The 23,925-nt window shown below is 47.4% G+C and overlaps 1 protein-coding gene across 2 annotated transcripts in view; it reads left to right on the top strand.

The window, feature by feature from the left end:
- The window catches only part of SRGAP3 (SLIT-ROBO Rho GTPase activating protein 3), a gene marked incomplete at its 3' end in the record, with an annotated part of 111,354 nt that overhangs the window by 38,612 nt on the left and 48,817 nt on the right, over window positions 1-23,925 (top strand). For both annotated transcript variants that reach the window (XM_080625756.1, XM_080625755.1), the window contains exons 2-3: window positions 16,253-16,445; window positions 20,820-20,982. In XM_080625756.1, coding sequence (XP_080481882.1) covers window positions 16,253-16,445; window positions 20,820-20,982 — 356 coding nt within the window. The remainder of the gene's footprint in view (window positions 1-16,252; window positions 16,446-20,819; window positions 20,983-23,925) is intronic.

The following is a 23,925-nucleotide window of genomic DNA, read 5'->3' as shown; positions in this document are numbered from 1 at the left end:
AAAATAGGTGTATTAAGAGACTGCTTAAATGTGTTCTTGCTGCAGTTCCTTTGGGCTGGATTCTACCTTCAGCAGCACTGGAGTAATCCTGGTGGTAGTTTTAGGTGGACTGTATTGCATTTTTCCTGGCTCTAAATGTTAGAGCCTCACTAGTTGAAGTGATTGGTAAGGGACTTGGGGAACTGAATTGCTTACATTGTGATTTTTACCTTGATTTCTGTTTTTAATACTTTCTACCAAATCTCTCAGGTTTGTTACCTGGGTCCTGTGTTTTCCTTGCTTGATCTGTGTATCTCTGGGTTCTTCATCCACCATCATTGCCACTGTCCCTTGCACTGCTGTGAAACCAAAGGACATCTGTCATCCCCTGGAGGGGGGGCTCCAGGACAGTGGTCCCTGCTTTCTTGTGGACATCCTGAACCGTGTTCCGTGTGCCTTGCAGCATGCTCATGGCAGGCTGTCAGGTGTGACTGTTCTGCAGCATTGCACACACTGGCCTTTCCTGTTACAGTGGATATGCTTCACTGACAGATCTGCCAATCCACTGCCTGTGCTGATGCTGCAGATCTCGTCTCTGTGCTCTATAGGGGTGCCATGTTCTGCCTTCCTATTCCCATCCCTGGGAGAAAGGGCTCACGCTGATGTTCTGTTCTGGTCATGAAAAGGACCTGGAACTGTTGGAACAAGTCCAGAGGAGGGCCACGAGGATGATCAGGGGAGTGGAGCACCTCCTGTATGAAGACAGGCTGAGAAAGTTGGGGCTGTTCAGCCTGGAGAAGAGAAGGCTGCGTGGAGACCTCATAGCAGCCTTCCAGTATCTGAAGGGGGCCTACAAGGATGCTGGGGAGGGACTCTTCATCAGGGACTGTAGTGACAGGACAAGGGGTAACGGGGTAAAACTTAAACAGGGGAAGTTTAGATTGGATATAAGGAAGAAATTCTTTACTGAGAGGGTGGTGAGGCACTGGAATGGGCTGCCCAGAGAAGTTGTGAATGCTCCATTGTGGTGTTCAAGGCCAGGTTAAACATAGCCTTGGGTGGCATGGTTTAGTGTGAGGTGTCCCTGCCCATGGCAGGGGCGTTGGAACTGGATGATCTTAAGGTCCTTTCCAACCCTAACTATTCTATGATTCTGTGTTCACACTCATGCATGCACACACACTGACTGTCTCCTACTTCCTGCGTTAGTCTGGTTTTGAGATGTAGTTTCTGTGCCAGAATTTTGTTGCAAAATGCTGAGTAGTTTTTGGCTGACATGGCAATTTTTGTTAAGGAAGAAGGAAAATTACTCTCCAAAAAGAATTGACCAGGAAATTTTTGCTACCTGTATAATTCATGTCAGTGCTCTGACCAGTTTTTTTAGGGTATTACATGGTTGGCTTTTCCCTGCTGTTCACAGAATCTTTGGCCAAAGCTTGTTAGAAACTGAAATTGAAGAGGAGCTCTTATGGTGAAGTTAAACTCATGTTACCATTAGGATTTCAACTGCTCAGCTGCTGAAAATTGCTCTTTGAAGACTGGACCAGGAAGCAGAAGTTCTGTCCATCAGTGTTACCAACGGGTGTAAGCTGAAGGTGGTGGTATCGGGATTCTGCTTTGTGGCTGCTTTCTGAGCGGGAAGTTCACATCTATGTAACCCGCTCTTTCTTTGAGGGATTAGTAGAAACTCAGGATCCTGGCTTAGAACCAATCTAACCCCCAGATATTCCCAATGGGAAATTGGGATTCATACATGAGGATTTGGCCATTCTTCCCAGTAGTCCTTCCTGAGTCATCATCCTGCCTCTGATGGAAGTGTCTGTAGTTATCTCAAGAGGGCAGGGATGTTTCTTCAGTTATTGGAAGATCGGGTATTAAATGACCAAATTCTGGTTAATTTTCCCTCTTCTCTAATAATGCTGAACATCTTGCCAAGTGCTTTAGAAACAGTGCAGTCATCAGCACGTTGAATTTATTAGGGGTCGGCATTTAGACACTGTGTGAGAGCAGGTGATGCCCCATGGAAAAAATTGCAATACATTTGCTTAAGGACCAGTTTTGCTTGTGGATTTATCTGGGTCTTTTTTTGTCCACACTTAAATTTGTTTCTCGTATTAGGAAAAGATATTTTGGCTCTGGAGTTCAGTTTTTTAATTTCTTTATAGCGAAATAATCCCCTCTGCTAAGTTTTATAGTGAGCAGCAATACCAAAAGTGTTTTGTCTGTGATAATGCACAGCAGTTGGGTACTGTGAGCTGTACTGCTCCTGGCACCCTGTCCTGCTTTCCAGCCTGCTTCCATGGCATGGTGACCTTTCCTCCTCTGAGTTGGGCTTTCTCTTGGAAGCAGGTTTGCCTTCTCCTTGGCCTTAGAAAGGATGGACCATGTCATCCCTTGACAATACCTTGTTTCACACTGTGAGCACTGGGGGAGGCGACCACTCTCTGCTGTGATCAGTGTTTCCAAAGAGCAGGGAAGCTGTGGCTGATGCCAGAAATGTCTGTTGGTGTCTGGTCCAGAATCTCTTGGACACCAGGCTTAAGCTTTCCATCTGGTGCGTGCATGGTTTGAAGTTCTATTTCTGTTTGTAAACTTAACATAATTGCAACACACCATTATATTTGTTGTCAGTCAGTCTTTATCCATGGAAAGTTTTGATCGTGAGGCTTGGCTGAAGTTAAGAATAAACATGGTTTGGGTTTTCTGTTGGTTTGGTTTTTGGTTTTCTTCCCTTTCCTGTCCAAGGAGCACAGGCTGTTCTAGCGGGGCAGAGTTGTCTGAGCGTGGTGATGCTGAGGGCAAATGGAAGAAAACTGGGTGCTTTGCTTCACCCAAAACAAGTATTCTTCCCTGCTGCTGGCAGTGTCTCTTCATGAGCCAGGCTGGCCATTTCCATCTGCATCCAGAGTCAGTTTTTAACAGGGAATACACTGACAGTGACTTCTGTAGTTTTGGATTGCAAAACCTTATGACAAATGCCACCAGCTTGCCAGCTGAAGCAGCCACCATCATGCGGATGGGTTAGAAAGAGAGGGAAAGGGAGTGCATGAAGAGCGATGTGTGAGATCCACTGTTGCAGTGGCTCTTGGCAGCAGGGCTTTAGCACCTTGTTCTTAAGTGTTTGGCCAGCTTATTTTTATTATTTCAAAGCTTCATTGCTTCCACCTCAGCTTTGATGTTTGTTCTCAGGCATCAAGAAGCTGCCCTCATCTTCCCTTGCTCTCTGTGTAAGATGAGGGGCTGCTCAGGGGCTCAGCTGAGGAGGATCCCCCCAGGTAAACATGGACTGAGCATCTCTAGCACATTTCAGATAGGCCTGAAAAGAAGCATCGGTCCTGCTGCTGCTACTGATGGAGTGCTGTTGTGATTGGGAAATAAGTCCTGAGCCAAATTTAGTGCTTTTGTAAGCATGGTGTCTGCTTAAACCAGGACTAACTTGATTTGAGAAGTTTCTCAGGGCAGAGGTTGATGCCATGAAATTTCAGTTGGAGAAAAGTCGTCATTGCATCCGTGGCATGGTTTTATTTCCTTTTGTTGCTGGCACCACCAACTGATTCAAAAGCCACTGATGATTACAGGTCCTGCACAGCAGCAAATGAGTGGGTAAGGCAAACCTTGTGCATGCAGAGTCTCCTGCCGTGGGAGCCTGTGCTGTCTTAGCAGTTACATTTTGCCTTTAATCATTTTGTGGTATTAGGCTTGTTTGTCGTCTAGGAAGATACTTTATGAGCTAGAAAGATAAGTGAATCTGGTGTATTGCTTCTGGTGGGATGGAACTCCCCTCTCTGAAGTGCTGGTGAACAGCAAAATGGAAATCAATGCGTTAGCTCTAACCAGAGTATCGGAAGATCAGGTTTGTTCTACGACTGCTTTTCTTATGAAGAATGCCTTGCTAATGTATGTTCTGCAAGTGTAAAAGCAAAAAAAAAAAAAAGATTTGGTTGCTTTATTTTTGAAATTTTACTACTCTTTCATTTGCATTTTGAATATCAATGGGGAACATTGGGGGGGGAGGGGGAAATTACCAGTATTTTCTTAAATGTGGCCCAACCTGCTTCCCTTGATGCAGTGGCTGCCTGAGAAGCGCTGGATGCTATAAGGTGACTGTCTGTGCCTCATTAAAAAGAAGAAGGGGATAAGGGAGTAGAGTTTCTGTCATACGTGATTTGGTATGGAGCTGGGAGAGGCTGCTTCAGAGCAGAGCAGCCATACTGGCGCTACTAGCTGGGAGAGCCACTTTGAAATGAACCATTGCCATACGTCTCAGGATCAGGTGGCCTGACCCATTGGGGTTCAGCACACCTCCACGGAAGGTTTCTTCTCCATCAGGTCCCATTTACGTGCATTGTTAAGGCCTTGAGTAGCTATATGTTGTGTTACATGGCTTGATTCATCCCTGCAGAGGGGTTGTACGTTGTGCTGGTGGAGGGGAGGAGGTGGGACAAACTATTCTGCTCTGGAATCCAGCTCCCTGTCTCTTCTCTAACCATATGGTTGCTTCCTACCAGGAGTCCTAGTGGTCTGGAGAGGAGTGGGGAGTGAGGTGGCCATAAGCACTGTCTGGTGCTTCCTCCAGCTCTTGAAGTTTCTTAGAGCACTCTGCTGGTATCTGCTCTTGTCTCCCCAGGTTCTTGGTCTGGCTCCTGCAGACTCTTGGGAGGAGTGAGGGAAGAAGGGAATGACTTGGCTGGCAGGACTTTTTCCATGGATGACATTTCTTGTTGGGGTGCCACAACGCTGGACCCTTCGGCTTGTGTTGCTTTGTTTAAAGCTGCTGTGTCTTGTCTGTGTACAAAGGCACTGGCTTCTCTATCAGAGGAACACCTCGCTGAACACTTCTGACCACTGGTTACTTACGGAGCTGTAAAGCTTGTTCATACTGGGATATGAGAGCCAGCAGATTCCATGAAGAGGGTAACACTTAGAATCGCAGAATCAAAGCATCAACTAGGTTGGCAAAGACCTTTAAGTTCATCAAATCCAACCATTTTGCTGCCCTTGCCTCAGATTTTATGTGTTTGGCTGAGTTCCCTGGGGTCAGGAGGCTTCTGGTACCAGGACACCAGGGCACTGTTTTGGGAATGCAGTGCCGTAGATGGGATTTACATTCCCTGAAGATGGCTGGAAAGCCATTATATAAACCCGTATTTACCCGCACTCCACTTTGCATCTCAAAGGGGATGCAAGCAGAGATCATTCTTGTAGCCACTGATATGATGGGCTGACCACAGTACTAAAATGTTAATGGAAGAAGCCTAATGAAGGGCAGTACAGCACTAGACAGTACACCCTAATGCACATGTTCATCCGGTGGTCTGTGTGTGCCTGTCTTGGCCAGGGCTGCTGTACCCAGGGAACGGGGCCCGTGGAAAGCAGCTGAACCCAGTTAGTTACTTGTTCACTTTTCTGTGGGTTTCAGGGGATTGTTGTTAGAAACCAAATCTGTTGGAGGGAGCAGGAGGGAGAAGAATAAGCTGTGAGCAGTAGTTAGGGTGTTCCTGTTGTGTTGATACCAAAGTGAGCAGGAGAAGGCTGTAACCTGCTGCCTGGTTGCTGTGCTGCTGGGAGGAGATGCTGCGAGGGTTTCTCTTGTCTTCCCCATGTGGCGGTGGCATGGCCACTCGGGAAGCTGTTGGGATGGGATGGTAGGTGTTTAGGGGCTAGAACATGGCACCGACATGACTTTGGGCACCAGCCCTCTGGTATATCCGTGCCCTGCTCTCAAGGGTACCAGCACAGTCGGTTCATTTCTATCATGCTTTGGTTGGTGTTAATTTGAAGGAAAGGATGGCTTGTGTAAAACTGTTTATGCAAATATCCCCATAGAATGGGAATTTTTCTTCATGGCTTGGCCACTTCCTTCCTGCAGGTGTAGTGGGGAGCCCGTTGTGCACCAGGATGCTTGGTCCAGGCTTGCAGGAAAACCCAGGACCTGGCTGTGCCCCTTGCCAGGAGCAATAGTGAGCAAGAAAGGGCTTGTGCAGGTCCAGAAACCAGCCTGGTCCACAGCAAAACAAAGGTGGTGTTTTCCCTGAGCTGCTACTTGGGGCTTCCATAATCCTGTGTTCCTGTGTCTCCTTCCTGGGGAATGCTGCCCCCAAGCCCATTGTGCTCCCTCCAGAGAAGGGGCTTTCCCAGGAGGGAGAAGATCTAATTTCCGATGCTTTCACTTCCCTTTGTAGTAGTTATGAAACCAGAGGTTACCTTACAGCCAGAGAGTAACAGCGTGGGGCTCAGTGAGGGCACAAAGGCAAAGCCAGAGCTGCCGGGTGGAAATGCCTCTGGTTTGGTGCCGTGTCCGGGAGCTGGCTGGCTCCTGATGCAGTCCCTGGGACTGGGGATTAAAGACACACATGAAAAAGACTGTATGGAAAATGTGAATGCCACATGGGTTGTTTTCAGGCTTGGGAAGTGTTTTCTTCTCTTCTAAATCCAAAACTTCTAGTTTTGGATAAAAGGCTTGTCTCACTCTTTGTTGTGCGAAAAGCCAAATCTCTTGTCTTTTCCTAGACAGGGTTGTTAACAGTGACAGGTAAGAGAAGGGGGGAGGCTTGCTTTGAGCTGTTTTCTTGCTTTGTTTTCTTTGCTGTTTGCTCTGTGCCTTCCCTGAAGCTTTATGTATTCATCACCACAAGGGCACCCTCAGGCTGGCAGGTTGGAGCTCTGTGTGGCAGGAAGAAGCAGGTGCTCCAGTCCATGGTCCTTGTCCCTTCTTGGCTGCTTAAGCTGAACAGTGTCACTGTTGGGACCTGCTGAAGCCTTGCCCTGGATTCAGCCGTCACAAGATGGATGTTCCTCTGGCAGCACCATCCCTCAATTCCCTCTGCTGCTGAACCACATTGGTGGAGCTGGCCATGGAGTGGGGTGAGACGGGCGGATGAGAAGGATGGTGCTGGGGAACAGGAGTGTCTATCTTCAAACACACATAGCAGTCCATGGAGTTTGAGTGCAGGTTCCTGAGCACCATGCCACGGGGTGTTCTGGCCACTCTCTGGGCCCGGAACAAATGGCTTTGGTTGGTGCAAGAGCCTGCTTGGTGTTCTAATCATGAATCCAGGCTAGTGGTGCATTAGAAGTGTGTTTCTCCCAAGGGAAATGGTGCATATTGTTGAAAAACAGGATGACAAAGCACTAGAAAATACATAAGAGGTAATTCTGTGGTGAAGAGGGCTCAGCTTTTAGTGAAGACAGCACATGAATAGGCTGAAGCTGGGAGTAATAGAAATTGGATGTCAAATGGCCTTAGTGCATTCTGTATTTGTAGAAGAATTGGATTCTCCTCCGAGTCCAACTTACCATGCTATATTTGCACTAAACTATTGGGTCTAATCCCAGTTGTGAGAAAAATAATGGCTTTTGTTGCCAAGCATATTTTCTCACTTGTCACAAATCAGTGGGGTGAAACATATGTTGGAGCAGCGGCTGTCCCAGGCTGCCCGTTTGGAGGATTAGCCGACAGCACTGTTCTGGGCAGATAACTCAGCATCCCCAGGCAGGGGTGGTGGATGGCCCTGAGCTGGAGCCGAGTGACAGCAGGGCTTGGTCCTGCTCTCCCAGCTCATGGGAGCATGCAGTGCTGCTGGAGGAGGAGGTCTCTGGAAGCTTTCATCCCAGCCATCCCGTTGCTAGAGAAACCTCTGCTTTTGTCTGTCCCTGTCTGGGCAGCCGGAGCCTGGCTCTGGGGGCTGTGGAGGGGGCAGCGTGCCAAAACCAGCATCTCCTTGAGGAGGAGGGTGCTGGCTTGCAGGGGGCCTGGCTGTGGGATGCAGCTGGTGGGGCTGGGGTGTGTGGGGCTCCCAGCTGATGGCTCTGCCGGCTGGAGCATCGGTGCATCCCCACAGCTTCAGGCTTTCCTGTGGTCTTTTGCGTTTCAGTTCAGGCTGTGCACCTCTTAACTAACTGTATTTTTCCACTGCCTGTTTCTCATTGGTTTTTGCCCATGTAGAATTTGATATATTTAATAAGGCCATCCTGATTTTCCCATGTGTTGCCCGTATGTGAACTTTATAAGTCCAGGGGCTGGTCCTGCCTCCCACGCGCAGTCTTGCCTCTTCTGGCAGTGGGCGTCTTTAGTTTCTGCTATGAGAGTAACTGTGTGAGTTGTTAAAAGGCTGTGGTGTTGGGCTGTGAGCGTTGTGTTGAAGGTGCAGCAGCAAAAAGTGCCACTGTTCATCTCGTGTCACTTTGACCTAAGATGGGACAAGCAAAAGTAAGCGTAGCTGTGAACTATTGAACCTTCTGCTTGCGATTGCTTCACTCAGACTCATTTTGATTCTTAAGGTGCTTTGTTTTTTATGAAGAAAGTAATTTCTAGAGTAGCAGTACACCATGGATCAGCAATGTACTTCTGCTGGTGTTGGTTTCCACTGTGGTTGATGCCAGTTGAGGAGCATGGCCCCTATCAGCACTGAAATAAGAAGTATTGGAGCCAGGGGTTACTGGAAGAAGAGGAAGCTTGCAAAATAACTGCCAGAGAACAAGATTGTCTCACTTGTTCCATTTGCTGCCAAAGGATGAAATCCTAGCTCCATTGAAACTGGTGGGAGTTTTGCCACAGTCTCAGCTGGGGCTAGGATTTCAACATGGTATTTGTTGAAATTCAGAGCTTCTGCTGCCCAGGAGAATGTGAACTGTATGAAAACACAAGGAATAAGTGAATAATTATACTGAATAGCACTGGTAGAGTTGCACTATCTAATGACATTCATCTAGAGTTTGTTTTATGTAAGAAATGAGACCATATGGAAAATATCCTTCAGCAAAGCTGAGGGTTCGACCAGCTGAAGCAGTGGCATGTTAATAATGAACTTTAGCTGAGTGTGTTGTCTTCATCTTGACCTCTTCACATAAGCATGTTAATTCTAATGTGAGCACTCAAATTGGCCACAGTTTGTCCCAAATAATTTTGTTCTTTGTAAAACACTGCATCATCAGTGTTGTCAGAGGAATGCTATTTGGATGTGTGTAATTGTTCTCGGGCTCTGTGCATGCCTGCCAGCAGTGTCCTCCCTGGAGAACGGATGAAGTGAACAGCCTAGCAAAGTTAGAAATGAGACTTACCCTGATCTGCTGGCCAAGATGTTAACATCAACCCCAACAACACTTCTGAAGTCTTAAAGGGGTCTGGGGAGTTGCCTTCGCTTTACTCTTTCACCAGCACACTGATGAGTATCAGTTTCCAACCCAAATGCAGAGCTCCCTCAAGGTACAAGAGTTGCTCTTGCTGTGGTGGTAATCATAAGAACTCCAGCATTTCTGAAGGTCCGTGTTTCCTGATGTTCAACATAAGTGCCCCTGGGAATCAGCTCATCTCAGGACCCTGTGTGAGCTGCTGTTGGTGATGCGCTGCGTGCTGTAAGCCTGGGGTGCTCATTGTTCTGCTGCAGTACCCCTGAGCAACAGAGCTCAGTGCAGCTGGTGGGCACGTGGGACTGGCCACAGTGTTGCTGTCTTCCACTGGTGCAGAGAGCTGCAGATGTCTGGGGCTGGAGACGAGTCTTGCATTAAGAAAGCAACCAAGAAACACCTTTCCATGGAGATCTTTCTGCTGCTTTGTGCAACAGCCTACTCTGTTGATATCAAACACTGCCTTCATGTGCTGACGCCGCAGAGGCTGATGCCTGATAGAAGATGATACCTGGATAAGTCTTCTTGTATTGGAGGAGGAACAGCTCCCGACGTTACAAAACCCACGTGGAAAGGATTGCTTCCTCTGCGTAGCTTTTTGCTGCAGAAGCACATTGTTCTGCTGCAAACTACACACAGAGAATTTCAAACAGGCTCAGTGTTGTAGCTGGGTTGTAGTGACTATAATGTCAAAACATGCCACGCCTAAGCCCCTTGCCCCACCATAGGCTTGCAGAGCCATTGGGGACTGGCTGCCCAGCCATCCTACCCAGCCGCTGGCCATAAACATCACTGTGTTATGTTCAAGGTGTTGGCCTGAGCTGGCTTTTGAATAGCTCTGTCAAGTTTCTGGGTGGGGTTTTGTGTTGTGCGTTTTGTTAATGTTGCCATTCATTTACAGTCCTGCCCAAGGCTGGATGTGAAATGTTTTTCTCATCTTTGTGCTGTCTCTAACACTCATGTACCACTTGGCTGCTGACAATAGGGCTGGTTGCAGCGGTTTTATCCCCACTCAGCCTGTGCATGATGGTCACACTTGCTTTCCTTCTGCATTCCCTGTCACACTCCTTTCCCTGGCTTTCAGAAGGATGTGAGCATTCTTGGGGCACTTTGACTGATGAGGGACTTGTGCCTCATTTGAGATCTTGGCAGTCTGTGTTGACGTTGGGGCTCTATGCTGGGCCATGTTAAACATGGTCCTGGAGGCAGTGGTGGCTGTCATCTCGCCCTGCCAGGCCCCGCTGCTGGAACAAGTCTGCTTGGGATGTCTGATTGCTGCTGACATCCCGCATGGGTTAATGAGCAGCCATTGGCTGTGATACGGGCCAATTGACTTAAAAATATTTACCAAAGCCAAATCCCCAGATTTTCTGATTACAGATGTTCCCTCTCCCAGCTGGATTAGCAGTCCCACGGCCCATCTTGAGCATTGCTGCTGTCCTTGGTTTGCCAAGGAATTTTGTTTTTTCCAACATCCCTGCTGTTGTGTTCCAGGAGAGCTGAGGAAATCATATTTCTTGCATTTGCAGCCTCTGATTCTGCATTTCAAACAACAGGACTGCTCACACTGGAAACTCCTTTCTTATAATGAGAACCAAGCAAACTGGGAGGAAGAAAGCAGCAAGTCTTGGAAGCCAGCTGGCCAGCAGAGTTCAAGGGGACTCAGGGTTTTTTAGCATCCTTGTTTGCAGAATGGCTCACTCTCTTCTCCCTTGGTGCCGTTTGTGATTTCCTGTATTGTGACGTAAATCATGGGGGCACTTTGGACAAACTGCTGTTGGAAACGTGACCAGCTACACAATTATATTTAATATTCTGCTTTCTGTCAAATCTTTTCAGTTCTTCCTAAAGCAGTTTGGTAGTTTTCTGTTTAATGGTTTCTACCAAAAGTTCCTGTAAATTCCAAGTTAGGAAACGCAGATTACAAGGTGGCTGTTTTCCTTGTGTGGATCTGCAGCATTTCTGTTCACATCCTAATGGTGCTGTGCAGAAGCCAGAGTTAGAGAGTTTTCCTGGTGAGGTTTGCTCTTCATGGAAAGAAGCTTAAGTTGAATCTAGCAAGGACAGCTCTGAACATGGGATATTAAAACCCCCCTTATGTACTAGTTGAACCAGGAAAGGGGCTGAGCCAGTCTGGGTAATTTCTTTGCAAAACCTTTAGCTTTCCCAGAATAACTTGTTAGTGATGCCCTCTGAGGTATCCCGTTTCCTTTTAGTTTGCCAGTTTATTCATTGTAAATAAGGACCCGCCACCATTATGTGAATTCCAGTTCTGTATGTGTTTCTTCAGCTGTGAGTAGGAGCAGTTCTATTGCTGCAGTTTCATAGGAACCATTATGTGGAAGCGTGCAACTGGGAAGGTGAAGCTGACCACAGATTCCTGCAGCCAAAGAGTGGGAATGAAGGGGTTAATCCTTGAGTAATGGTGGGCACCCATCAGAGTTTTAACACTTTAGCTCTTTCCTTGTAGACTTTACTGTGACCCAAGGAAACATGAACTTTCCTGTACCCAACTGCCTGTGCTTTGGGCTTGTCTCATCCGCTCATTTATAAAAGCCAGTTTCCATGATGTACATCAGTTGAGTGCCTGGAGGTGATTCCCCTCCCTCCGGTTCCAGAAGCATCTCTTCCCGTGAACTTCCTCTGCTTTCTAGCTCTGACTTCAAGAGTTTTAAAGTTTTGGGGTCAGGCGCTGAAAAGTTAGTTGTCTAACATGGAAAACATAATTGGCACTCAATTGAAGGTTATAATTAAAGCCTATTAATCCCCCATAGTGTACAGGGCTGATGCAGCTCACGTTGATGCTGCTGGCCAGAAAACTGCTTGCAAACAGCACTGGTAAGGCCGGTGTGGGTTTTGGTCGGGATTGTTGGCTGGCACCCGTTAGGGTGTCACCCTGGATGTTAGTAAGAGGCCTGAGGGGATTGGGTTTGCTTGGGGATCCACTTTCTCTGTCTCCGCTGCATGAGCAGGAGGCCAGGTTAGAGGGTAAGGATGGAGGGTGTTGGGATCAAACAGCAAGTGATGGCTGCTCTGTCGGTGGGGCTGGTCTCCAGCTCCTCTGTGCAGGCGGGAGAAAATGCATGTCCTCCGAGTGCTCCTGCTGTTCCCTAGGCAGCAGGCGTGAAGGGTGGAAAAAGGCTTTTCTGCCTGCCTGCTTTCCCTTTTTCATGATTATCTGAAAAGGCCACTTAGGAGCAAGTTCATTTTAATTGAATGGAGAGCGCCTCTTAAATGCAGCGCAAAGTAATGGTGGAAGCAGGGGAGCGACAATGCAGGCACTGTCGGGGGCCGTGTTTGTGAGTGGCTGACTCAGAGACCTTCGAAGCACTGAAGAATGTAGTTTTCTGTGTTAGTGCTTCTGTTTTTGCATTACTGGTGCCAGCAGCCCTCAATTTTGTTTTCTTCTGCAAACCTTTTCCATTTAACATGCAGCCAGAGCTCCTGGGGTCGGTGGCTCTCTCCATTTGTTTGTGAGACTGCTCGAAGCCCAGTGGCTTTAGGGTCATGGCTAGCAGGTTCTCCATGTCTGGAGAGACTGCCCTTTGCATGCTTAGATGGTGCTGGCCTGGCAGAACTTCCACAAGGAAACTTGAAGTATGAAAACAACACGTTGCAGGAGTGCAGAAAACAAAGGAGCTCTGTTGACAGAGGTCAAAACGTGCTTTGCTGGGATGCTCAGAAGCATCCTTGCCTGCTGGTGGAACTGATGTGCCACTGTTGAGTCCTTCTTGGTGCCAGGACTCTGGGGTGAGCCAGCGTGCATGGGATGATGAAGGAAAGGGAGCTGGGTCCTGCCTGCTCACTGGTGTGGTGACCCTCACCGAGCTTGTGGTGGAGCCTGTGGGTCTGATGGGCACAAACTGCACATTCCTGTTATTCGGAGCAGGGGGTGGTGAAAGCTACAAAAGCCTCAGTGAGTCTCTGTATGTGTTGCTGCTGTCTGAATTGCCTTGAATGACCCTGTAAGAGTCAAGGAGAAATCCTCATGCAGATACAAAGATCAGATAAGCAGCAGTTGCTCAGATTCAGAAAAAAAATGGGAGTAGATAGGAAATGGAAAAGATTGGATAAGCATTACAGATAATTCCTTGTATTTCTGTACATTGTCAGGGTTATTAAGAGCTGTTCTGGAGACCACTTCAGGTTGTAATCCACTATGAAAAGAGTGAGCTAAAGATGAAATCTCTGTGGCTTTAAATAAAAATCTATATCAAACTTGCTCAGGAAAGCAGAGTTCTGTAAAGCAAGTCCTGTGTTGGCACCAGCAGGAGTAGGAATGTAAAATCCATATGGGATGTAATGAAATTTCCACTGACCTTGTGTGGGAAGGAAACTCTTGTTGGCAGGGGAATGTGAACGTTTTAAAAAGGTTTTGTTATGAAACCGGTACCTTTGTATCCTGTAGGAACACAGCAGTGGGTTTCTAAGGCTCAGTTCAAAGGCGGTTTCTCTTTTCTATCCTCAGCCCTGGTGAACACCATTGCTAACTGCAGCAGCTGTGTAAGGGGGATGTGCCTTCAAAAGGGGTGCATGTGGAGCAGCGCTGTAACGTGGCATGTATGCTGTATCCCGGGAAGCCGAGCTCGGCACCAGCTGCTCCCGCACCCGGGCTATGCTCGTGTGGAAAGCGAGGGAGCTGTCACAAGCCATGGCTGCGTAGGTGGCCGTCTCCTGTTGATCCCATAAGGCATCGCTGCTCCTGCACACACACAGTCCCTCAAGAGCAGTCTTCCCCCATGGAATTGAAGCCGCAGTGCTGTGTACACCTGATCTCTCTGTAAAGCCACAGCTGGACTGGACCAGCTTTCAGGTGTGGTGGTATAGGACTGCTTTCTGGAGGTTCACTCAGCTCCTCCTGGCATTCCTGTAGCATCTCTGTAGCAAACCCAGGCTAAATGGTGCTGTGTGGCATTAAAGCATCCTTCCTCTCTCTCCAGAGAAAGCGCCATTGCGAGGGGAGTGGATCTGTTTTCTGCCTATGAGCACAAATGTGAACAAGAGGGGATGGAGAAGCAGCATTGTCTGTGGGTGTGAGGTGTGCAGCTCTGTTTTGGCATGGTGCTGGATACCACAGGGATAGGATACCACTTACTTTGATGCAAGAGTAAAGACCAGGATACTCTGACACCAGTCATGGCTGCAGGGATGGTCACGCAGTTCTTCAGGCATATTAAGGAATGGGAAATAGCTTTGCTAGTGGCTCAGTGGAGTGTGTCAAGTCTCTTGCCAAGACTGTCTATGAGCCTCAGATGCATCTTTATGAACAATTGTGCTATCCTCTCATAAAGTATCAAGAACATAAAGGAAGTGCTGTAAAAGCAGTGCCCATGGAGGATTCCACATAAAGTGACTGATTAACTTAGGAGATTTCAGCATTTGTTATTTCCAAGGAGCTTTTGGTTTTTAGGTGACCTTCACGCAGCCTGCAGCCTCCGGTCCCATTACTGCCATTGTTAAATTACCCAGTAATGAGATTGCTGCAGGTGCCCTTGTTCCTGCAGCTCTTTGGAGTTCACTTGTCAGGCTGCAAGTGGCTCAGTCTCACATGCAAGTTGTTATATGAGGGAATGTTGGAAAATACCCACTGTACCAAACGTGGCTGTTTGCCACATTCCTATAACGGCAATTTTAACCTCCTCCACATGGGATCTCACAAATTTGAAGAGCTTGAAGTTGCCCATAAATCTTTTGTGATTTCAGTCAGTGCTTTGCATCATCCTTACTTAATAATTTATTAATTCAGCATCCAATATGGAGAAATGACTGGATAGGAGCTTGCAAAGTTGTGGGACAGCTTGATGCTGGCAGGGAACTGGTAGGGCTAGTCTGCCTTGCGTGCATATATATGTATGTATATGTATACTGAAGATTATTTCAGTCACTGGAATGACACCACTGTATTGTCTTGGTTAGGTCATTGAGCTTCCCAGTTACAGTGCAGCGATTTCAGGCACATGTGCTCAGGCAGTACAGACACTTCTAGTTTGCTGTGGCTCTTGTGGGTAAGTTACTGTTTGTCATCTCACTATGCTGAGTTTGCAGAAGGAACCAAGGGTGAGGTGTAGCCCCCTTGCCAAAGAGCTCTAGCAACTTTAGGACTTTCTTCTTGGTACAGGCAGAGTCCTGCTATCACACAGACCGTGACAGTTCATGTTTGCAGTCTGATCCTGGTAAGCCTTGTGGGTGGCCAAGTGCCCCTTTGCAATGCAGGAGGCAGGCGAGGGCTCTGCTCCTCTTGCAGGATGTGCTGATGATCCGGCAGTGCCCAGCACTCCAGGAGCCTGGAGCCTGCTATTCTGCATGGCTAAACCCTGAGCTGTATGGAGAAGCCTTTGAGCTAAACAAGCACCCACAAATGCCTGGCATCCTCCTTCCTCTTGTTGTGTCCTTGCTCTCCTTGGCTGGTCATCAAGCCTGAGATGTACTGGGAAAGAGAACTTGGGGCTGCCCAATTCAGCGGGCCCTGATGTGCAACTTCTCCAGTAACCACAGGTTGTGTTACTCTTGTGTGCATGGTGGTGTGCATGTGCTTCATCTTATTTGGTGATGCACTGGGTTTGAAGTTAACTGTTAGTGTGTTGTAAGCTCATAAAGTGATAGAGGGAAGGCTGTGACCTGGGGCCTGCGTGCTGTCTGAGCTGGGGGTGATGCTAGTTGAAATAGTAAGCTTTGGTGCCACCAAAATAGTGTTCTTTCCTGTCTCGTTTCTGCTCTCATCCTCTGTTGGCATTTACAGTGCCAGCTTCCTTCAGGTCATTCTCAGCTGTTTGGTAGGTATTCAGATGTTCATTTATCAAGAAAAGATGTATTTATCTGTAAAGAATACAGGACTTCAGGTTGTACTAGATAAATTGAAGTATCATTTTCTAGTTTCGAAGAGGCAGTTGAAAAGCTCTGAGGGTTGGTCTCTGTGTACTTACACAGCGGTTTATTTTGACAAAGAACAAGGTTTGAATAGGAGACTGGTGAATGACACTCTTCAGCTCTCGCTTGGAAAGAAATCTGTTCGCTTTATCAAGCCTTGAATTAAACCCGAGGCTTGCAGAGCTTGTGCGATCACTCTGAGGCAGGAAGGACAACCCTCCTGGCCAGTGCTTGTTGCTGATGTTGCATTTTCTTCTCCTCCTCTCTTGTGTCCGTACAGAAATCCGAACTCAGCTGGTGGAGCAGTTCAAATGCCTGGAGCAGCAGTCGGAGTCGCGCCTGCAACTGCTGCAGGACCTGCAGGAGTTCTTCCGCAGGAAGGCCGAGATCGAGCTGGAGTACTCCAGGAGCCTGGAGAAGCTGGCTGAGCGGTTCTCCTCCAAGATACGCAGCTCCAGAGAGCACCAGTTCAAGTAAGCAGGCGGTGCCCGAGGGCACAGTGGTACTGGAACTGCCTCGAGCGCTAGATGAATGCTTGCTTGTAGCTGCACATTCTGAAAGTGCAGTAAGATAAATACCATTGGTGACCTTATCTGTCTTTTCACTGTGAAGGGTCACAAAAGGAACTTGAAATGCCTTTTCCCAAGACTTTCAGCACAGCATTGCTGACCTGAATTAGACCTACTGTGCACTTCTTTTGAGTATAATACAATAAATACAATGCTATAAAAACAGAAATGAAGGACTAGGAAGGAGTCAAGGCCCTTGATATTTTTTTAAAGAGTATTGAATTCAGCCACTGATTTGATGGTGCAAGTAATGGTAGGCCCATTTTATAAACCCTGGTTTCTCTATGTAGTCTAATCCTTAGAGTGCTTCCCGTTGCACAGACCTGTTCACAGGCTCAGACTTGGAGGCAGTTTCTGGAAATCTCATTTATTTCAGTATGTAAAAATGAAGTACGTATGTTTTCTGTGCACACACCCGTACAGTGTTGAAGCGAGGCACATCCACAGTGGAAATGTTTTGGAACAAAGCTTTGAAATAGGAAGCATGAACTGGATGCTGGAATTGTGTGAAACTCGAACTGATGATGAAAATGTGTGAATATGTGCAAGTGTTCAAAAGCGGCATCTTTTCAGTTTAACCGCACACTTGAGAATGGCAGGAACAAAAAAGACCCAAAAAACCAACCCGAAACTGAAGGCAGGATTGAAGTCTGGAGGTGGCTGTGTTGTGTGGTGAGGGTACGTACATAGCTTGTGCTGCTAGGTGGGGTGGCTGGTGCCTTGACCTCAAGGTTCCTGTGAATGCGGCTGTCTTGTTGCTCGCACAGGAGCTGGTCCCTGCACGTCAGCTCAAGCTCCCCACCTTTACCTCTTTGTCTCAGTCATCTTCTGACAGCAGTGTGCATGAAATAGTCTCTCAACTGGGATTATGCCCTTTGCTGAAGATGAAACTAGTGTCATTCAATTCAATGCCAAAGACTACAGCCTCTGTTTACCTCCTTTCTCAGAAGATGGAGGGGTTTGCCGGTCTGATGCACTTAGCCTTGCTAGCCCCTGGCTCTTCACAGTCTTTTTCCTTCTCTAACCCCTTGTGGATTTGTTTTTTCCTGGTTCCACTGCAAGAGCAGCGATTTCTGCTGTTACATTACTGAATCCTATTTATTCCATATTACTAAATCCCATTTAATCTGTTTACTTGGTCTCTCTAGTGAGCAAAGCTTTACTGTTGTCTTACGGAGAGTCTGCTGAAAAGGAATTGCCATTCCAATGCTGTCTGTTCTTTTTGCATCTGACTGTTGCCTGTCAGCTGTGTGGTGCCAGGCTGGTGCTGCTGTACCATGGTATCCGGGATAACTGTCCTGGGGGACGAATTGCCCAGTATGGGTTGTTCAGAGGCAGAGCCCATGAAGGCTCAGGCTGTGTGTGTGTGCCTCTCCCATTAGCTGAGAGCACTATTACAGCCCTGCCATTGCTTATTGTACCTGCAATACTGGGAGGATGCAGTTGTGCATGACCTTTACCTGGGCACAAGTGCTCATGGTTTGTGATGGTATTGATAGTGCTAATAGAGTCAGCTTGATTTCAGTGCTCACTTGTGCTGAGCCCTCACAGTCTCACTCTGCGTTGACTCCCTGAATATGTTTTTCTTCTGGACTGCTTTCTACCTGCCCTTTGTCAGGTTTGTCTGCCCTGCTTCCCCAGCTTGCTCATGAATGTCATTATTCTGACGAGGCTTTTGGCACTCTTAAGAAATACAGTACCTTCAGTGATTCCTTTGTCCCTGTGTAGCCATGTGCAGCAGGCTGTGGCCCAGCCCTTAATAGCAGTAATTGCTGCAGTGCTGCTGCTGGGCTGTTCAGGGAGGTTCCAGAAGGTTGGCAGACTCATTCATGCTTTATATGTGGTTGTTTTGTCTATATGAGCACACAGAGATTTGCTGGAGTTCCTTTCCACTTTTCAGCAGTGAAGTGGGCTGCATCAGCCGCAGTACCATGGGTGAGAACATCTTGGTTGAGGAGGAGTATGTGTGTGAAGGCTTTGGCTGCACATTGTAGCTGTAGCAAGCATGGGCTGGCTTTCTGGTTGCAGGCCTTCTTGGGAAGGACACTCTTGTTTGAGTACAGGGGGTCTGAGGCCCATCTCCATCATGGCCACGTTGCCAGTGCTGTCGGTGCACTCAGGCTGCTGAACCCGGGTGTGCAACAGACCTGTGTCCCCAGTGGGAGAAGCAGTGGGTGCTCCCAGGCAGCTTGCACGTGTCGTTAGGTGCTGGGAAGGGAGAAGCCTCTGGGACTGGAATACATCCATTGTGCATGGCTGTTGGCACTCAGGGATGGTGGCAAGGGAGGTCTCTGCCAGAAGGGGTCAGATCTCTGGAATCAGCACATCTTGTAGGAAAGCGTTGGTTTAACCAGAGAAAATGGTGTAGGTGAAACATTTGGAACATATCACTTGGCTGCCTCATTTAGAGGATTTATCTCAAAGTGTCTCAGTTGGATGATGTGAAATGTTCTGTTTCAATTGTATCATTCATTGAGATTTTGATTTGGTTTTGATTAGTTTGCCTTCAGTACTAGACACAGCACATGGGGAGCAGTGCAGGTTTCTCTCAGTGTTGAGATGGAACACGTCAAAATGAGTTAAGTCCTAATCAAGTGTGAAATGTTTGCTGAAATTTCCCTCGAGAGGTTTTCTGACCCCTGCTGGCTTCCAGACGAGTCAAGGTCTCGGAATGCCCCTCTGCAGGGTCTAACTCAGTGGAGCTGGGTGCTGATGGTGTTGCTCTGAGGATGTTGCCTGGCTCCTGGGGGCTCTTCAAGTTGCCTGCCCTGACGCCTGCTGCCGCTCACAGCAATCTCTGTTGTCTGCAGCATGAGTTGGGTTAAGAGCATCGTAAATATTCAGCAACCATGAATGTATTCATGTTGTGCACAGACACTTCATGGTAACGTTGGATGCAAAACATTTTCCCCAGCACTGTTTAGTGGACTAAATGCAGTACAACAGATTGTGTGGCAAGCGAGCCCCTCCTGAAAAGGAAGTGACAGCTGTATTAATAGTGCAAAGTAGAAAAAAGAAGCAATCCCTTGGAAAGCACTGAAGATCTTAAAGGTCTTTTCCAACCTAGTTGATTCTATTCTATTCTGTTCTGTTCTTTGAAGGGGTTGCCAGGGGTGTTTCCTCCTCTGTACCATCTTCCAGCACCCAGTTGGGGAAGGGTTTAGTTGAGGTCAGATTAGGTATGTGTGCTCAAGTGCCACCAGACTTCCCTGTGGGAAACACGGAAAGGAACTCTGGGAGAGGTTCCTGGAAACTGGAGCAGGGCCACAGATGAGATCCCTACCCAGCTGGGGCAGGGGACCAGCTCTCCTGTTGTCTCCGGCTGACGTGTGTTCAGGTCCCTCAGAGCTGTTGCCTGGATTATCTGCACTGTATTACCGTAATATTGCTGACTGACCTTTTAAAGCATAGGTATGGAGCAGCAGACCAGAGAGCGCATGGGGTGCTTCCAAAAGTTGAGTTAGGGCACAAAAACCAAGCTGTGTAGGGCAGATTATATATGAAGATCCATATATACCCCATCCTTAGCAGTGTTCAAGGCTAGGCTGGATGTGACTTTAAGCAGCCCGATCTAGTGGAAGGTGTCCCTGCACATGGCAGCAGCATTAGAACTAGATGAGCTTTAAGGTTCCTTCCAGCACAAACCAGTCTATGATTTTGTTATATATGCGTGTTGAGTGAAGCAAAGGGCTGTGCATGGGTCAGCATTAGAGCATCCATCTCTCCTGCACAGAAAGCCTCTGTCCTGCTACCACCAGCTGTGGGAGGCTGGTAAATAAGGATGAAGGTGTGAGAGAGAACATCCTGGGGTAAAGAATGGAAATTCCTTGGTCTCATTGAAACCCTCGTATGTAATATTTAGCCTGGGAGCTTCAGTGTTGGCAGAGAGATATTTAAGCACCTTCCTTGCACTGAAGAGGAGGTGCCACTGTGTCAGCTGGTGGGCAGGCAGTCTGAGTACGGGCTGTCTGCCCGATCACATTCCTGCTTGGGCAGCAGCTCTGGGCCAGCACCCAGACCTGTTCCAATGACCCTGTGGTGTCTGCCTCAAGGACATGGCTCTGGGCTGGTAGAGAGCCCATAGTGTACGGTTTCTGGGGATGGGAGGCAGCCCAGAGGAACTCACATGCTTTTCTTTGGGGGCGCAATGAGTTCTAGGGGATGTGTGCAGTGAAGGAAGGCGATGTTAGTATGCTGTCAGCATTCATTTGAAGATGATGTGCCTTTTTGACTCGTTCACTTGACCTTTTTGATTTATTTTTTTCCCCAATTCCCTAGGAAAGATCAGCACCTCCTTTCCCCTGTGAACTGCTGGTACCTGGTTCTGACACAGACCCGGCGAGAGAGCAGAGATCATGCCACCCTCAATGACATCTTCATGAACAATGTCATCGTTCGGCTGTCACAGATCAGCGAGGATGTCATCAGGCTCTTTAAAAAGGTAACCAAAGCAGTGATGGAGAGTTAGAATAGAATCATAGAATAGTTAGGGTTGGAAAGGACCTTAAGATCATCCAGTTCCAACCCCCCTGCCACGGGCAGGGACACCTCACACTAAACCATGCCACCCAAAGCTCTGTCCAACCTGGCCTTGAGTTCTGCTCAGTGAGGATCCATCCTTGCATTTTGGTCAAAAATAGAAGTTTATTGTGGAATTCTACGCGACTGTGACCTCCCAAAAGTCTAAAGAGGTACAGAAAGGCCAACGTTAAAAAGCAGAGAAAGGTAATAGGGTTTTCTACAAAGTACATGTAACATCTTAATGAGAAAACTGGAGAGGAGTTTGGCAGTGAAAATGTAAAACCATATTAAGGCAGGCCAAGTAAAATTCTGAGAGACAATTTACTACAGACACAGAGCTAACAAAACCTCCAAAATCACAAGAAAGAAGCCTGCTGCAGGATGTGAAGGGGAATAGATGGTGAGGTGAAAAAAACCCTATGTGGTAACAGCCAAAGGCCACCTGGCTTCTTTTAGTTTGGTACTTGTTATGGGAAACCTTAGACTAGAGATTTTTGGGGAAGTGCTGGTGTTACCAACCTGAGGAACCTTATCCAACTGAATTGTCAGTAGATGGTGCAGAACAAATCTGTAAAAGGATCTATCGCTTATAGGCCTTTCCAGGTAATGTTTATCCAAGTATATTAAATAAACTGAGACACAAAATTGTCAAGTGGCTAGTAGTGAGGTGTGACCTGATTCTTAAACTGGTGTCTGTGCCAGAGAACAGGTCAGCAATCTGAATTTAAGAACAGACTTTGTTGGGTGAAGCTTTAGTAAAGAGCAGGATGACAGGCTTGTAGGCAGATAGAGAGGAGTCAGCATGGCTTTCTGAAGAGTCACACTTCAGAAATCTAGTGGAGGTATTTCTAGGAGCCAGTGATCTGTTGGCACAGTCCCTTCAGTGTCTTAGAGGCTTCAGAAAAGGTCTCTTTTTGAAGTTCTTGAAGAAAAGAAGCTGTTAAAGGATGCAGAATGGTGGTTTCCTGGATTAATGACTGGTTAAAAGACGGAGAACAAAAGGAAGAAGAATTTCAGTGGAGTTCCTAGTAAATTATTTGGAAAAAAAGATGAATAGGAAGGTGACAAAGTCTGCTGATGCTACAGAATTATTAATGATAAGCAAATTAAAAATGAGCATCAGACTTGCAGGAATCACAGTCAGGTGGACCAGAACTCTTCAGCTGAAAATGAGGGCAGAGTGTGTAATGTGGTAAGAGCATGAAGACTCTTGGCCGTTTGTAGGAAGGAAGTAGGAATGAGGACTTTGTTGTGCCTGCTTCCATAAGCCAAGGAAGGTCAGCAGGCACCGGGCAGAAAGAGAAGGTAAAAAGGAAAGGCTTTCTAACATCATTAATACTGTATATATTATATTATATTTACAATAGGAGGGCAGTGGTACGTGTTTGTTGCCTCATGACATGTTTTGAGAGCCAGGTGTGTAACCAGAGTCCTCAGGCAGTCAGACAGATGTGGAGGGGTGTTCCCCAGCAGCAGCTGCCTGGCAGAGCTTTGGGTTTGGGGAATCATGGCCCTGCAGTTCATCACATGGTGAAGGTACTTGGTGGCATCACTTGCCCTTTTCTTCCGCTTCTGGGCATTTCCTGATGGCCATCCTTAGGGGTGCTGTGTTGGGCTAGACAGAACTTTTGCCTGGCTCTATGGCTTTTATGGTTTTCCTTATTTTTTTATTGCTTGTTTTCAACAGGGGTAGCTGCAGAGCTGTGGTTAGTGAGCAGGGTGAGCCCGCTGGGCTGCCTGCCTCTCCAAACAGGAGGAGGGCTCTCATTTTACTGCTTATCTTGAAATTTTAGCCTGGCCGGGGAGTAAATTTAATGTAATATTTTTATGACTGGTTTCCTGTAGTTTATAGATGTAACCTAGAAGTTAAACCGCAAGGTCAGGCTTGGATTTGCTGACCTGATGTGGGATATCACCCCTTTTCCTGTTGTTCTGACCTCTAGAAATGGGACAGGTTTGGGATATATTGGTTAGGTCAGTTCTAAGTCTGTCTCAAAATGTACTTCCAGTTTGTACATTACTCTGAACCTGGTTTTGAGATGTAAATTGAGACTGTGCTTTTTATTTGTCCTGCTTTTGAGTATGATTGTGTGGCTGTCCCATCCCTGGCAGTGCTCAAGGCCAAGTTGGATGGGGCTTGGAGCAACCTGGTCTAGTGGAAGATGTCCCTGCCCATGGTAGGAAGTTGGAACTGGATGAGCTTTAGGGCCCCTTCCAACCCAAGGCATTCTGTGATTCTATGATGAGTGAAGTGCTTGTGGCACTCCTCCTGGAGAAATGGTGCTATAGAGGACCATTGGGCAAACAATCCAGCTCCAGAAGGGTTAAAGGCATCTGCAGTTGTGATTCAGCTGCTTGGTTTTGTTGTAGTTGCTCTTTGATGGTAAATTAGGGTAACATTTTTTTCTAGAGATGTCACTTTTAATTTCTCCCATCTAGAATTTATTAATGGGTTGTGACATGCTGCGGGTACACGGGGGAACTGGAAGGCTTTATGGTTTGTGTGTTTATTATATAAATGTAAACAGTCTCGGCAAAGATGCAGGGACATAATATCAGGGGTACAAGGATGTGCATAACTAAGAAGCAATTGATCAGTGTGGTGGGAAGATGCTGGCTGCTGAGCTGCTTCTCCCCTCAGCCTCCCTGGATGTGCTTTGCAGCAGTGAGGTCGTTCATCAGTAAATTGGAGTGCTGTGTTTTGTTCATCTCCACTGAAGTGTTTTGTCCTCCCTCTGACCAGCAGTGTACGGCCCCTGGTGTTCAGCTGTGCATCACTCAGGAGTGCCAGGGCTTACCCAAACCCAAAAGAGGGGGAAAGTAGGAGCCAGTGGGGGCTGAGGCGGTAGTGTTTGAGTTGGAG

The sequence above is a fragment of the Psittacula echo genome (genome assembly GCF_963264785.1).
Source record: "Psittacula echo genome assembly, chromosome: 9".
NCBI lineage: Eukaryota > Metazoa > Chordata > Aves > Psittaciformes > Psittacidae > Psittacula > Psittacula echo.
Note: the sequence above shows the minus strand (reverse complement) of the source record. Positions and strands in the feature narration are given on the sequence as shown.